General features: G+C 35.4%; 1 protein-coding gene across 5 annotated transcripts; it reads left to right on the forward strand.

Annotated features, from left to right (window-relative positions):
• The first annotated feature begins 223 nt into the window (after positions 1–223).
• LOC122020805 (actin-related protein 6-like) lies at positions 224–10,623 on the forward strand. Of its 5 annotated transcripts, none has more exons than XM_042578829.1 (8): positions 224–1,030; positions 6,569–6,788; positions 6,860–6,923; positions 8,751–8,835; positions 8,950–9,000; positions 10,018–10,080; positions 10,157–10,219; positions 10,378–10,623. In XM_042578829.1, exons 1-8 carry the CDS (start codon positions 336–338, stop codon positions 10,487–10,489), a joined length of 1,353 nt encoding a protein of 450 aa, XP_042434763.1. In that variant the 5' UTR covers positions 224–335; the 3' UTR covers positions 10,490–10,623. The 5 variants fall into 5 exon arrangements, with proteins under 5 accessions (XP_042434763.1, XP_042434765.1, XP_042434766.1 ...); XM_042578831.1 differs by having other exon boundaries at positions 10,157–10,301; positions 10,378–10,622; XM_042578832.1 differs by having other exon boundaries at positions 10,157–10,286; positions 10,378–10,622.
• Positions 10,624–15,822: the final 5,199 nt, after the last annotated feature.

Here is a 15,822-nt window from a genome sequence, read left to right on the forward strand (position 1 = left end):
TTCTTATTCCTATAATCCAAACATTAACAATGAGAATCAATGATTCACAATCCCATTCTCCTAAATCAAACATATCCTAAAAATTTTTCTCTACTTTACCGAAGGTTTGTTGTACTCGATTATTACACACACAATAGACAAATACTGAATAGATTTATACAGATGTTTTTCTACTAATAAAAAAATTTTAAATAATAAAATCAGAGGCAATTTATGCCTCCCTCTTCTCCTATTTTCGTGCTTCCGTGGGACGGCGAGGGTAGGCGGCGAGAGGTGGCGGATCTGAGAAGAGATAGAAGAAGGCGGCTAGGAAGTTGCGGACGAGATCGCATCAGATGTCCAAAGGGAGCGTGGTGGTCATCGACAATGGGGCGGGGCTGTGCAAGGCGGGGTTTGGCGGAGATAGGGATCCCGTGGCCATCGTCCCCAACTGCGTCGGTAAGTCTCCTGCCTCCAAGAAATGGCTGGTGGCGGACGAACTCCGCGCCGCCGACACCGACGTCACTTCCGTGTCCCTCCGGCGGCCCTTCGATCGCGGCTACCTCGTCAATCCGGAGCTCCAGAGGGAGGTGTGGGACAGAGTGATCCGAACCCTCCTTCGCGTCGACCCTAACCATTCCTCGCTCCTCCTGGTGGAGCCTCTCTTCAACCCTCCTTCTGTCCAGCGCGTCACCGATGAGATCGTGTTCGAGGATTTCGGCTTCCGCTCACTCTGCGTCGCCGATTCCCCCTCCCTCGTCCACCTCTTCGAGGCGAGTCGCGGCCACTCCCACTGTCATCAGACTCAATGCAGCCTCGTGGTCGACTGCGGCTTCTCCTTCACCCACGCCGCCCCCGTGCTCCAAAACTTCACGCTCAACTACGCGGTCAAGCGCCTCGACCTCGGTGGCAAGGTCCTGACCAACTACCTCAAGGAGTTAGTCTCGTACCGCTCCGTCAACGTCATGGATGAGACCCTCATCATTGACCACGCCAAAGAGAAGCTCTGCTTCGTCTCTCTCGATGTGTCACGGGATCTCCGCCTTGCAAGGTTAGTTATCAATTGAGCTGCCCTTTGTCATTCAATCAAAACGCCTATTTTTCGTGGATATCCTTGCCAGTAGTGTTGAACCATTATGTTCTTGCTGAAAACATAATGGTTTATCAATTTTGATGGAACATTTATCTTTCCATCTAAACTATGGGAAAATATAGAAACGTTATATCCTGACAACAACATTTGGGCAACCCCTTAATCCCACCTACTTGGGGTGAGCTACATGAATCTTATGCCCTCAACTCACATCTATGATCTTAAAATGTTTTTCAGAGTTTTGAATTGTTCTTTTATTTTTGGGAGGTAGTTATTCCAGAGGGTATTCAACTTGTTTTCTTCCCGTGATACCAATGAGTTAGCACATGAACAACAAGCATTCCTGCAAAACAAGATACTCTGATATGTACCCTTCTTGGTTAGGGTTGCCTTTCTTTTATTTTTGTTTTCCACTACTCAGTTTGGACCTGCTTTTTCTATATAGCTAAAGATTTGAATGGTGAATGAGACTAGTTCTATAGGTTTTATATAGGTGATGCTGTCGAGTAGTGAATTTCAAATATGGATTTGTTTCCTACAATGTGTAGATACTCTGATCTACTGAAGTGCATGTATGAACTTTTTTGAGCATTCTGTTCCTGCACCTAAAATTTTATGACTTCTGAAACATGCTTGTGCATCAAAAAGAAGTTACGACATGTTAAAAAATTTGGATAATGTGGTGCTAGAGTAAAAACAAGTCATTTGTCCCAATTATTTGGATCAACTAAGTAGATCTCATCACACCATTAAAATTAAAGGTTAAGTTATTTTGACCTGGTTTGATCGGTTAAGCAGCTCTTTTTTACATGATTCATCCTATTTTGACTTGTTTTATTTTCAAACAAAATTGCATCTAATGTTTTCTATTGTCTCCTAGTAATCCTACACATCTATCTCCAGAATTTATTTCTTTCTAGTAGTCCTACACCTCTATACTTTTCTTCATCTTTTTCATCTTATCCTTTATAAGCAACATGTATTTTTTTTTTTTGTAACCTATTGCTTTATATCTATTTAAAATTCTTTTATCGTCTTTATGATTGTAAACTTGAATCTATGTTCTTATTTTCATAATATTTTAACTAAACTGCCTAGACCCCCACCTAGGACATGCCTTCTGATTAGGCGCTAAGTAGTGGGTTGACTACCTACTGCTTAGAATTGCCTTTTAAGTTTTAATATCTTGATTTTAAATCATAAAGTAAGATATATCGTAACATAGTTAACTGAGGGGGTTATACGACAATTTCATGTGATGCAAAAGTTTTTACCGATGCTAATTGTCCACTTTTTATCCTATTAATGGTATCTTTATTAATATCATTTCAAAGTTTTATATTGGTACCAAATGATTGTACCCTCTATATTATCACTGATTGTGTGTTGCATAGTTCATAAAATTAGTATTAGAATTAGATTAGTCAAATGAAAGACCATTCTGACAATCTTATTGATTAGTGGGGAGGAATGAGGAACACAATAATTGTGATAAAAATAAAACAAATCGAAATAAACATTTTTTTAAAATTATTAATTATTTTGTAATTATTGAGTTGTAAAGTATTAAATGTAGAGCTATAACAAAAATTATTGCATAGTATTAAATTATTAATACTAGTTCTTACTATTTTATGCCTAAATTGATGTATAATGAAATTTTGATATTTTACATGATATTATATAAATTATTATATATTATCAAGCGTAAAAATCACATTGGTGTTCATTTTGAAAATTATAAAATGTGTGACCTATCTTGATTATTGTTGAAGGATACCCATCATCTTTAATATACCCATTAATAAGGTTCAACATCTCGAACCATATTGAAGTTTCAGTATTTGATTCAAACAATATTGTTTTGATACTAATCCTATCTGAAGGCTGCGAGATGGCGTGTTGGCTCTGGCTAGTTGAAGGGTAGTAGACTTCTTGAGATATGAAGAAACTCCTCAACGATCCTGCGCACAATCAGATGATCTAACAAAGCGTTAGTGACCTAGCACCGGTAGGGATCCCTAACTAGACCCTCCGACGCTCAAGTTAGTACAATCTCCCGGAAGTGGATGAAGAACAATAGTGGAAGTGTTAGCGAGGAAGTAGAGTTCAGATGCGAATGTTTGAGTTCGTGTACCTTGCCAGCGGGGAGGATCCCCTTTTTACACCGCCTCACATAACCTACGCGATCATGAGGTGGTCCCCGGTTTGTTAGAGTTTGTTAGGTGATGGAAGAAAGTACAACCTGTGTGTTTCATGATAAACCAAGGAATCTTTTTCCTACCCAGAGATGTACCTCTTTTATCGTTTATACTCTGCACCATTACTGAGGTAGTCAAGAGAATATGCTGCTACAATTAATATGAGAAACATAATAATCTTTGAAGAAAGCCTCAAAGAAATATTCCCTGACAAGTTCTCAAAAGTCGTTATGGTGTTGTCGATTGTTGTCTGCTGAGCATATCTCGGTCGGTATATAAGGCCGGCCATATTATATCACTTTGTTCTGTCATATATTAAATATTGCAAATATCTGTTCAGAAACTTATATAGTGTACAGGGTACCAAAGATCCTTTTGAGAAACCATAGGATAAATTATGTATGTTAGAACTTCCTTTTAGGAGTAATATATCATCAGATATTTTAAACCCTGGTCGAGCCTTGCCTGATCGAGTGTTCACAGAGTGCCTTATATTTGTTTGACCTTTATTTGGCCACGCGCCTATTAAGTGCTTTAGAAGGCTAAGTATCCTTAAGTCCGCCTGGTCTTTGCTAGGCCATGCGTACAGAGAAAGTCTTATATTCACTCGGCCTTTATCCGGTCGTGCACCTATTAAGTGCTTTAGAAGGCTAAGTGTCCTTAAGCCCGCCCGGTCTTTGCTCAGCCGGGCACACACAGAAAGTCTTATATTCGCTCGGCCTTTATCCGGCCACGCGCCTATTAAGTGCTTGAGAAGGCTAAGTGTCCTTAAGACTGCTCGGTTTTTGCTCGGCCCGACGCACACGGAAAGTCTTATATTCGCTCGACCTTTATCGGTCTCGTGCCTATTAAATGCTTTAGAAGGCCAAGAATCCTTAAGCCTGCACGGTCTTTGCTCGGCCGGGCGTACAGAGAAAACCTTTTATTCGCTCAGCCTCTATCCTGCCATCCTTACATTGAAAGAGACATATAAGATTAAGTATCTCTGGGCCTGTCCGGCCTTTGCCCGGCTGGGTGTTCACAGAGAACTTAATATTTACCCGGCCAGTCGTTTTATTTTTTATTTTTAAAAATAATGTACTAGGGTTCTTATATCCGACCAAGTTTATAACCAGTCGACCCCATTCGAGTGTTTTACACTAGAATCACCTTAGTGAGACCCAAAAGCTAGGTGATCCACAGAATTAGATGGAGATTGCTTTCCTATTTCGACCTTAACCCCCACATCACCTTGACCAGAATCTTTACGTCATCTCCGGAACCCGCTCGATACAACTCGTATCAGATACCATGCCGATGTTCAGATGTATAGTGTCGGTGGCCAATTGGAGGGGAAGGAGATGAAGAAAAAAAATGATAAAACAACCATATCCCTAAGTTTGGATTTTGTATTCCATTTACAATGGTACATTTTTAATAGTGTTGTTATGAACACAAGCTAAAAAAACCAATGTTCATCTTGATGCATATTGTTGTATGCCAAAAGTTGTCGAATGTCGACATGACACGGTACTCATCAATATGACATAACAACACAATATAGATTACTTGTGCTAGGTAGTATTGAGTTTCAACACTACATCAGAACGTTTAATTGTGTCGCCTGACACGGGATGAGATTTCCAACCATTCCCATTATAACCCTTTTATTCAAAAGAGAACATGTTCCATGAAGTAGTTAACATTTTTTAATTTAAAGTTAAAACATTCAAATTTCTTCTATAACTCTAGACTTGTGCTATAGGAGAATATGCACTCAGCACTCCTTTATTAAAGACAATTGCAATTTACAAATGTCTTCACTATTGCTAATTTAAGTTAAAAGCTAGTGATAGAATTAGTGACATGATTAGGGAGGTGGAAAGCTAAAAATTTAAAATTATAAAAATTGACTACTCTAGTAAGACCAGGTTTAAACAAAGTTAGTACAACATAAATAAAATAATGACAATGTAAACAAAGTATTTAACGTGGTTTGGACGCCCTTGTCCGACTCGACAACCTAATGATAGGCGACTCACTCTTGAAAATTCAGAGGCGAAAAAATCTGGTACAATTTTTTTTTTCTTTTACAAGATAAAAGAAATTGGGGTTCAACAAGAGCACTTGGGGGTTGTTAGAAATATAAGAGAATAATTATTCTAAGGTGTAGTAGTGTTGTTCTTGAGGTCCCCTTAGCCCCTTTATTTTTACCTTCAAATCAAACTTGGATAAGTTTTATACAACCATTCTCTCTAATTTAGTCGGTTTAAATGTGCTCCACTTGACTACTATGTTGATCACTAAAGCTTTATCTGCCAACAACTAATCTCTAATTGGATATCTGTTCAGTTGATCTTCAATTCCATTGTAGTCAACTCAAACTTATCCATTTGATAGGTACTTTCACAAGTCAACTCAAAACATCTTCAATTGACTCAATTCAAACGACAAGCAAACTATTTTCCTATTTTCATTAGTCAATTTACCTACTCAACTCAAGTCACTTTAGTTAACTGAACTTTCAATTGATTCAAGTTGAAGTAGAACCCTTTTGTTTGTGAGCAGAACGCTTGCATTCAACTATCCAGTCAACTCAATTGTTCAGTCAACTGAAACATGCCTTCAAATGACTAGATCTGCTAGAGGATCACCAGTGTACTCAAGGTCTAGCTTTTTCGTCAGCTACAACCCAGAATAATTGTTCCTTGATCGAATACACAACCAGGTAGATCTCTATCTAGAAGCAAATCCAAGATTATAGGCCCTTGTAATCTCTCAAAACTCACTTGTCTTCTTGTCTAAAGCACTTGCCTCCAACTCTTCATCCCTTTCCTAAAGTATCCTTAAGGTCTTCGTTCACTTGCCTAGAAGCTTCGTCTCTAGGTCTTCATCCATCTGCTTTTAAGTCTCGCCTCCAGACTTTCATCAATTTGCCAAGAAGCCTCACCTTTAGGTCTTTATCCATTTGCCTAGAGACTTTGAGCCTTTAGGTCTTCATCCACAATACCTGCCATGCTCTTTTCAACTTGACCTTTTAAGTGTCCTAAACCTCTTAAACTTCTGCATCACCTGCCAATCAACAGGACCTCTTTGGATTTGTGCCAATACTTCTTAGACTTCTCTGTCTGCCAAGAGCTCTTGAACTTTTTTCTCTACTAAAACCTTTTGCACTTTTCTATCTACCAAGTATTTTGTCAACCTTGACTTAATTGGAATCTCTTGTATAAATAATTCTTTTACAATGTGTGGTTGGTTGTTGGTGTTGTCCTTCCATGCACTGTTCTTCTGAATTTTGTTTATATTGATTCTTCAGGAGAAGTGGAAAACAGAACCCATTCAAGTGCACATATGTTCTCCCTGATGGTATTGAACATACTAAAGGCTATGTCAAAGACTTTGATGAAGCACAGAGGTACCTTTCTCTGCCGTATGAGACATTGCCCACAGTTTCAGAACAAAAGGAAGAGCTGACACTCTCACCCTCCAATTTGGAAAAACCAGAACAGAGGATGAAAGTTGATTTGTTGCAAAATGTAATTTATCATAATTCCTATATCTAGAACTTAACCAGATTTTCTATATTAATAGTTTTTCTCCTGTGAAGGAATTTACCCTGACAAATGAACGCTTCCTTGTGCCTGAGATGCTATTCCATCCTGCTGATTTAGGTGGGTAAAGCTTGTGCTACAAATAACACCTTAATTTATTTGACATAAGATGCATTCAGAAGAAGGAACAGATGAAAATTACTTGTGTTCCTTTTTCCAATTTAGATAAGTCAGAAGTGTTTTCATATGCTAGTAGTATGTCTTGCCCTTTCTACTGGATACTTGGGAATAACATGAGAAATAGAATAGTGGGTAATAATGCAGATGTCTAATTGCATTTTTGCAAGATAGCTATCTTTTATGCTTCAATATCTCTGAAGAGGTGATATGAACTCTTTTAATTTATATTTTAGCTTTCGCTTTGGTATGTGGTTCTTATATCTGACTCTGCTTCATTTATCTTATAAGGTTTCCAGATTTGCAAGTGTCAAAGTTATACAGTAGTACAGTCTTTGCAATTACAAAGAGAGAGAACAAATATATTCTTGTATATTCAAATCAAGGTTCAACTGGTTCAGTCTGCACCAGAACATTCTGCTTGTCAACCAAAACAGGACAAATTAGTGTTTAAGTTAAAAAGATATAAAGTACCACATCAATAGCTTAGTTTATATTAGTGTTTCACAATTAGAACAACTAATCCTCTATAGGAAGATAAAAAACCGTATAAAAATTGGCTAGCTGGAGGAATAATTAAGGTTTTTATTCGTCTGTTTATGCAAATTATATACCAGCAAAATTGCTTGGGTTTATTTTACTCCTCTTCCTGAAGCTGTGTTTCCTTGGGTGGAAAAACACAAGGAATTGTGCTTTGGGAAAGATTTTCTTAGTGTCCTTTCCCTCTGTTTCCTTGGCCAGAAACAGGAGCAAAGGATGAGATTGGAGAAATCTTTCCATCTCTTGTACTGCTAGAATGAAAGGAAGTGTCAGATTGTGAAAAATATTTCTGGCTCAATTATTTTTTATATGCTTGGCATTCTCTTTGTGGCTTGCCTACTTCTTTGCAGGTGACTTTGGTTGATTTTTCACTCTTTTGGTTCTCTTTTGACTGCAACTCTTTTCTTTTTCATGAACTGAATACTGGGAGCCTTACCTTCTCAATAAAGGTCAACTACATAGATCTGTATAACTATATCAAACAAGAACATTTCTAATGAAAATCGTCCTCTAAAAAAAGATATAATTATAACTGAAGTCCAAGTGAATTGAGAAAATCACTATTTTATATGATATCAAATTCTTATTTTTTCCATAAAAAAAAAATACCAATGAAGGAACATGTTAGATGATTAAGTAATCTAGAGCTTCAGTTGAGATCTTCATGTATCAGGCATATGTGAGAACTACCTTAATGGTGGCTATAATATATACTCTGTTACACTGGTCCTATGTTACTTTCACAAAGGAAGGTCAGATGATTTATTGTAAGACTAACTCTTGTGAGCTTGTTCAAGCATTGCCTTATAAGAGTTATTTTTCTCCATGCAAAAATTTCAAACTAATTTCATAAATTGTTCTAGGGAAGCATATGAGCCTTCTAAATTTTTTTAAATGATGACTCAGCTCCATTTAAGTTGTTTTGTTGCAACTAGGTCATGTTTGTGGTTGCAGGTAGTTAATATTATGCTTCATGTTGCTTCCCTCTAATAAGCACCACATGATAAATTACCTCAGAGACCTGCATGGAAGAGCTTTGGGGCTCTATTTAGTCGATACTTCCATTGAATTTGAATAGTTAATAGTTACATTGTTCTACAATATCCTTCATATTGAATAGCTAAGTTCATTATCTGGACATTTGTACAGAAACTACAAGATTCCAGATGAAGTTTGTAAAAATAAATTATGCAGAAATTTACTTTTTTTTCTTTTTCTCAATCTTGTAAGGTATGAACCAAGCAGGATTAGCTGAATGCATTGTCCGAGCAGTTAATTCTTGTCATCCTCTTCTTCATCCTGTACTCTATGAAAGGTAGTCTTAATTTTCTTGTGCACAAGGTGAAGGTTATTTCTTAGTTTATCTAAGATAGCTCGAAATCTTACAGGGTGTATGTTGTTTTTTGCCTTTTTGTGAGTCCTGTTGCAGCATTCTACTGACTGGTGGAAGCACACTATTTCCTCGTTTTGCAGAGAGATTGTAAGAATTCCTCTTATGTATTTGCTGAACTGATGCAAACAATAAGACCTTAAAATTAGTAGTAGAAATAAACTTTTCACAGTTAACTGTATTTCTATTTGCTCTATAATTCATTTTTATTTTTGTTTTGTTTCAGTCCAGATGAATCAGTGTTGTAAAGTTTATAAAAGAGGCCACAACTTACTATTTTGGTCAATCAACCTTGAAGACAATTTCACTGCAACTTGTTAGGAAACAAGTTTTTGCTGGGAAAAATGATACAAATGGAAACAAACCACTTTAAACAAGTTGTCTAACCAAATGAATAGGATCAGACCTGAGTTACAATAAAATTTTCTACTTAGTCTGTGTGTATTTTATTCTTCTTTTATTTTCGATTCATAGTCTATTATATTTATCATTGCAACTAGATTGTAAAGCTTGTATAGAAGTTCATCTCATTGTTCTATCCATCTAGCGAATAATACAAAATTTTCTACTTTCATATTTCTCCTCTTGCCATATCACTTGGCTGAAGCATATAATCCTGCAAGATTGTCCATTGAGATACAGCTTTACCACTTTTGGTTCACAAAGCAATTTGCATTTAAAATGAGGTCATTCAAACCATTCATTTTGTTTTAACATGGGTTTAGGATGACAAAAGAATAATCAGTTTAGGAGATATTTAGAACATCTCAACCATGGGAAACAATATGACAAATCATTCAACAAATAAGTAGGACTATGTTAGCAAACACCAAATGAAATTTTCCATGTTTATTTGCCAGTGATTGTTTCAACTCTCAGTAGTTACCACCTAGAATTGGCCATGAAAATGCATGAACTCTCACATAACTTGTTTGAGTGCTGCATAATTTTTCTATTATTGCGTCTTTTTCTTCTATCAATTTTGACTACACAGGATACTGGTTATACTGTACCATCTTGGCATAGATGGTAATTATTAGCAAACTCATTGCTGACTTGTAAATCAAATTTGACACATAATTACTGACTACTCGTTCCTTCTTTCAGAAAAATGGAGCTTCGACCTCTTGTTCCTGATGATTATCAAGTGAAGATTACTTCACAAGAAGAGTATGCCCTTTACCTTGTTGAGTTCCCTGTGAAACTGTGTGCTATGCTAACTTTATGATTTGTGGTCCTTATCCAGTCCTATTCTAGGCATATGGAGAGGTGGTTCACTGTTAGCATCGAGCCCTGATTTTGAGTCAATGTGCGTGAGCAAGTCTGATTATGAAGAGCTTGGTTCAACTCGTTGTCGACGCCGTTTTTTCCACTGAGTATTTTAGTTTTAGGTTATATTATGGTTTCACTGCATTCACTATTTGTTTGATGAAATAGTGTGCTGAAGGATATTTTTCCACTTTGCAGTCGTTTATTAGCTGCTCTTTTTGGTGAGATTGTTAATCTCTCTTTAAGAAGTTGGGCTGACAAACGTTTCATCATCATTTATCAAGGTGGTAGCATTGGCATCTCATTTTAAGGACTATGCCCAAAGGGCGGCCAGTGTCGAGTTGCTAGTTGCTGGTAAATTCGATTGTTTTAAACTCAACCATCAACTGTTGAATTAAAATTTTGTACTCAGTCAAGTGACTATATGATGTTAAGTATGCAGGAATTTTTAATTGACACTTTATGTTCGCCTGTTGTATTTGTGTTGTCTTTTCCCCATGTAAATAGCTAGTGATATCAGTGTAGAATTAGATAAATTCTAAAGAGTCATTACATAGAGAAAAAGTCGAATGTTTTACGAATTATTTTCTTGCCATAATGTGGTCTATGTTCCTCAAATCGCCGTTGTAATTCGTATCTTTACTCTTTTCTTGTTATGACCTTAGCCTTTTTTTTTATTGTCAAGTATCTATAATCTGTGGTTTACCTCCAATCAATCTGTCAATGAGTTTCATATGTTTTTGTGGGTGTGTTGGAATCTTTCATCAATAGTGTTTCTCGTTCTTCCTAAAAGTTAGCAAAGATTGTGAAGGCTCTTTACTTGCTTAAGGTTACCGACTAAAGCATATCGTTCTTGTCATCGAAGGAAATCTTGGTAACCCATTTGAAAACTTTGTTTTTCTAAGTTCATGGCTGGGGAGGCTCGTATGTCGCAAAACTTTGGGAAGGTAAGTGTAGATATAAGTCGTTGAAATGTCATTAAACTTGTGAGTATTATTAGGGCAAAAAAAAAATTATATATCTTTATAATAATATTATGATACCATCCACTTTGAGTTTAAGGTGTTCATGGATTTATTTTTAGGCTATATTTAAAAAGTTTTATATCAATGAAGATATTTTTCATCTTTTAAATTTATGATTTTTTTTATGTATTTCTAATGTGAAATTTTGATTATAATTTTAATAATTTTCTCTCCAAACGAAGGGTTGTCATCATTCTTATTGTCCAAGCCCTCTCTACTTTAGGTTACCCTTTAAGCATTCGATCATTATCGACCTTTCTCTCAAATGAAGGATCACTATTATTTTTATGGTTCGGGTCTCCCCTCAAGCATCTAATCACTATCAATCTGCTCCAGATCTTCTCTCAAGTATTCGATTACTATTGACTTGTTTACTCATCAGGATTTTTATTAAGTATTCGATCATCCTTGACTTGTTTGGATTTGATATCATATATAGCTCAATCCGGACTATAGATCTGATATCATTTGTTATAACTAAAAGAATTCATATATTTTCGTAATAGTATGATATTATTTATTTTGTGCATAAATTTTCATGGATTTATTTTTTTAGTTATATCAAAGGTCTTATTCCAATGGATTTCAATGGATATATCTTTCAGTTTTAAAATTCATAATTTTTTTTTTGTAAAATTTATTTTATTTCCAACGAATATTGAGGCTTAGTTTTTCCTACTTATTAAGGTTAAAGGAATATCAAAATTGCTGAAAATTCTTTGGCAGTTTCTTTCAAAATCCAGCTGGTTGTTTCTTATACAGGACAGGCAGATCAAAATTGCAGGTTGTCCAAGATGCCTGCCCCCTTGAATTCCTAGTCGAAGGGACAAGATGCATCTTCTCCATAGGCTCAAACCATCCATCTTCCGTCAAAGACAACAAATTGGTAATCCTAGTTCACCGCACACCGTCTCTACACTTTCAATTTCCATCGATGTGAAAAATCTTTACAGGTGAGAAAAGTACAAACCCCTCTTTGATGTCGCACAAATCATGGTTGATGTTTAAACCCTAATTTACATGGGTAAAACTAAACCTTTCTTTGGTGCAAAATGATGCCTTGCAGCATTCTAAACACAAATGCCAACAAAATTGCATTATGTTGCAAATGCCAATTGTCCATCGTGTTGTATATTTTTATACCCTTATCCATTTGGATAACCAACAAAAACATGTTGTAGGAACTATGGTTGTGCCTCGCATTGTTCGTGCCCATCGACTGCAAGTAACTTGTACCTTTTGCTGTAGAAGAAGGAACAATAGATTTATGCTTCTTTGGTCTACAATCAAAGGACTAGGCATGAAGGATTGGCGCCATTCGCGGAAGTGAGGTTTGCCTCTTGGCAAAGAGTTAGTACACTCTTGTCTTACATGTATTCCTATAATGGTTTTCATGATAGATTATAGATCAAGAGCACGAGACAGAAGGCATGTGGAATTTTTCAAGTGGGTTGATCCATCTATAGGTGTTTTAGAATCTTTTCTATAAATATGCTCCTTCTTGAAGATGACAAACTTAGGATTTACGAGGAAATGATACTAGATATTGACTTCGATAAAATATCTTGGAGCCATGAAGTTAGGCGATGGATTCTATGTATGTCAACAAGTATAAACTTTGGTTGACGGTCATGGTGCGATGATAATGAGAGATTAAATATCACCCGGGACACATTACATATGAGGAGTTTGAAAAACTTATGATGTCGTTTGTCAGGATTCATCTGTGCTTCTTGATTTACTTTGATGATTGAAGATGAACTTCTGTGGAGATAAATTGGTCACCTCTAAAATTAATTGGAACAGAAGCGCTAAATACTTGAATTATAAAAAAAAATATAGACTTTGGTTGAATGACTAGATGGAAATAAATCCATCGGGTGCAAATGGTACATGAAAAGAGATCAATATGGATGATAATTTAGACTAAGAGTTACCTATAATCATGATTAAGGCCATTCAAGTTCCCGCAGGATACACAGTTAGTTAGAGGGTGTCAGACTTATTATAATAGGATAAGAGATCAATTCTCAGCGGGTGCATGTCCTTAGGAAAAAAACTCTTCTTATCCCTAGTCATTCAGTGATCAACTATAAAATGATCTCGTGATTTACCTTCCTTCACATAATCTGGGGACGGGCTATGAGGGGCATCTAGAGTTAGCGTAATCACCTTTTGCTACAATTATTAAGTTCATTCAAGCCCCCCCGGGTTGGAACAGATCGTTCATGCAGTAGTATTGTCACAAATAAATTTATGGTCGATTTCCAATGGGTTACCTCACTCTACTGTATGCATTACTATTCCTGAGTGAAATTCTTCATGATTTACCTACATATATCTAGCTGAGAGTCGAGGTCATTTAAATTTTCTTTACTAGTCGAATATTATGATTATGAGATACGAGGAATGCATAAGACCTTGCAGAGAATGTGGATATGACACAAGCTAATGGCCTTGTTGATCCCCAATTTGTAAAGTAAATATGCGATAAAAGGTGATTCACTCACCCCCAGTATTCCCACCAACTCATACCTAGGTCAACACGGAGGAGATAAATCATTAATGCCTACTAGTCTTTAGTGCAACTAGCAAGGTATGGGGGAGGGCATGTTCGGATGCCCCAAGTTTTAACCCTAAGATTTTATATGATAATACCCTATGTCTCAACCATCGTATCACCCGAGAAGGCAACTTGCAAAGCAAATATAAACCTTATGTGTACAAGATTATTAGTGCTAGCACAATTACTTTCTTATTAATAATATATTATATAATGTACATTAATATACAATTATATTACATAGATTATTAATATTTAATTTTTATATAAATGAAAGAAAAATAAGAAACAGAACTCTGTTATTCGAGCATGCACAAAGAATATTCTTAGCCTTATCGCACAAGAATTAAGATGAAAAGATGCCTTATGCCATAGCTTTTTTTCTTGTTTCTGTTACTACCTTTTGCAAGTTATAGTTTTGCTTTTACATCTACTAGCCATAGCCACATGCATTCAAACTCATAATATTAAACTTTGAAACACTAAATTAAGTATTTTAAACATTAAAAATACTAAAGAAATGAACAAAAATTTCCTTTGAACAAAAAAATTAAAAATAGTCTACTAAAATATAGGTCCGTTACGTTAACGTTCCCTCTAATACTGACCTAAATATTAAATGTTAAATGATGAAACTATGAGCTCCCTACAAAATCCTATCTAAGTATTGGAATCATTAATCAATCTCCCATAATCTATCGTGTTATCTTTATTCCTTAGCATCTAAGTCATGCAAAATACGAATACTACCACCATCCGTCCAATGTCATGTAAGCTCACCAAAAGCTACTTTTCTTTTTATTCGCTTCTTTAATAAAAAAAATATTCTCTTTTATAATTTTGATACCTTATTCATTAACTTAATACTATCAACTTAAGAACTTGAATTTAGAAAGGATTGAGTAGTACTGATTTGTTAAAATTTATTTTTAATTGACATCATATATTTAATTTATGTTGAATAATTTTAAAAGTGATCAGTACGATTTTACAGAATTTTTTCATTGACTATTAAGATAAATCAGAAAATACTCAAGGTGGATGGTCCATCAGTCCAATGTTCTTATGTCAATCGCTAATTAAAAAAAAATTATCCATTAATTTATCAAATTTTGGACTCGATTTTTAAATGTCTAAAAACTAAAAAGGCGTCATGATGCACTATTACCTCAGGGGCAGCTTAGTACTCATGATTGTCATTTGATAACATTGATTATTTTGTTTGATAACTCAAAAATTATATAAAAATCTATAGAGATGATTAATTGGTAAAATATTTTTCTAATTAAGTAGGTTTTAAATTATTTATATCCTTAAACTTTAAGTTTTTTAAAAAATTTATTATTATTTTTATGAATTTCTGAATTTAAAAATTTTAAATTCAATTTTTATAAATATAACTTCTTTTTTAATCTGGACTTTAAGCCATCAAACTATCAACATGATACACCAAGTCATGCTCTTGAGCCACTTCAACATTATTTGAATGTTTTTTTGTCTCGTAATCCTTTAGATATTCTATTCTATTCTATTCTATTCTATTTTATTCTTTGATTTCTACACATCTCTTAGCCATTGAGTATATTATTTTTGTAAGATCCATATGTGTTTTTTATAAGTTTCTACACAATCAAACACACACATCAAATGCAAGACTTAACTTAAAATTTTTGCTCGAAGATCAAAATCCAAGGTCGAAGTCAATTAATTGGGCATCACTGTGCCAACAAATAACTCCTTAACTAGCAAATACATTATTTTTTATCTTCCCTTTCACTCGTGCAAGGCCAGATAAATTTTCATTAATTAGTTTGCGTGGGGTGTTCATGTATTTCTTCATATCTAGTATGTAAGCACAACATAAACAAACAAACAAATACAACATCATTACACTTTACGAGTATCGTTGCGCTAACATATGCCACACGACTACATAGTGCATCTTGAGAATGCCACTTGATGATATAATCTTTTATGCAACCTTTCTATATCTCCTATGGTTCCACCTACAATGAGCCACATGGAGAATTCCACTAGACACATTATAGTAGAAAC

The sequence above is a fragment of the Zingiber officinale genome, chromosome 9A, assembly GCF_018446385.1.
Source record: "Zingiber officinale cultivar Zhangliang chromosome 9A, Zo_v1.1, whole genome shotgun sequence".
Classification (NCBI taxonomy): domain Eukaryota; kingdom Viridiplantae; phylum Streptophyta; class Magnoliopsida; order Zingiberales; family Zingiberaceae; genus Zingiber; species Zingiber officinale.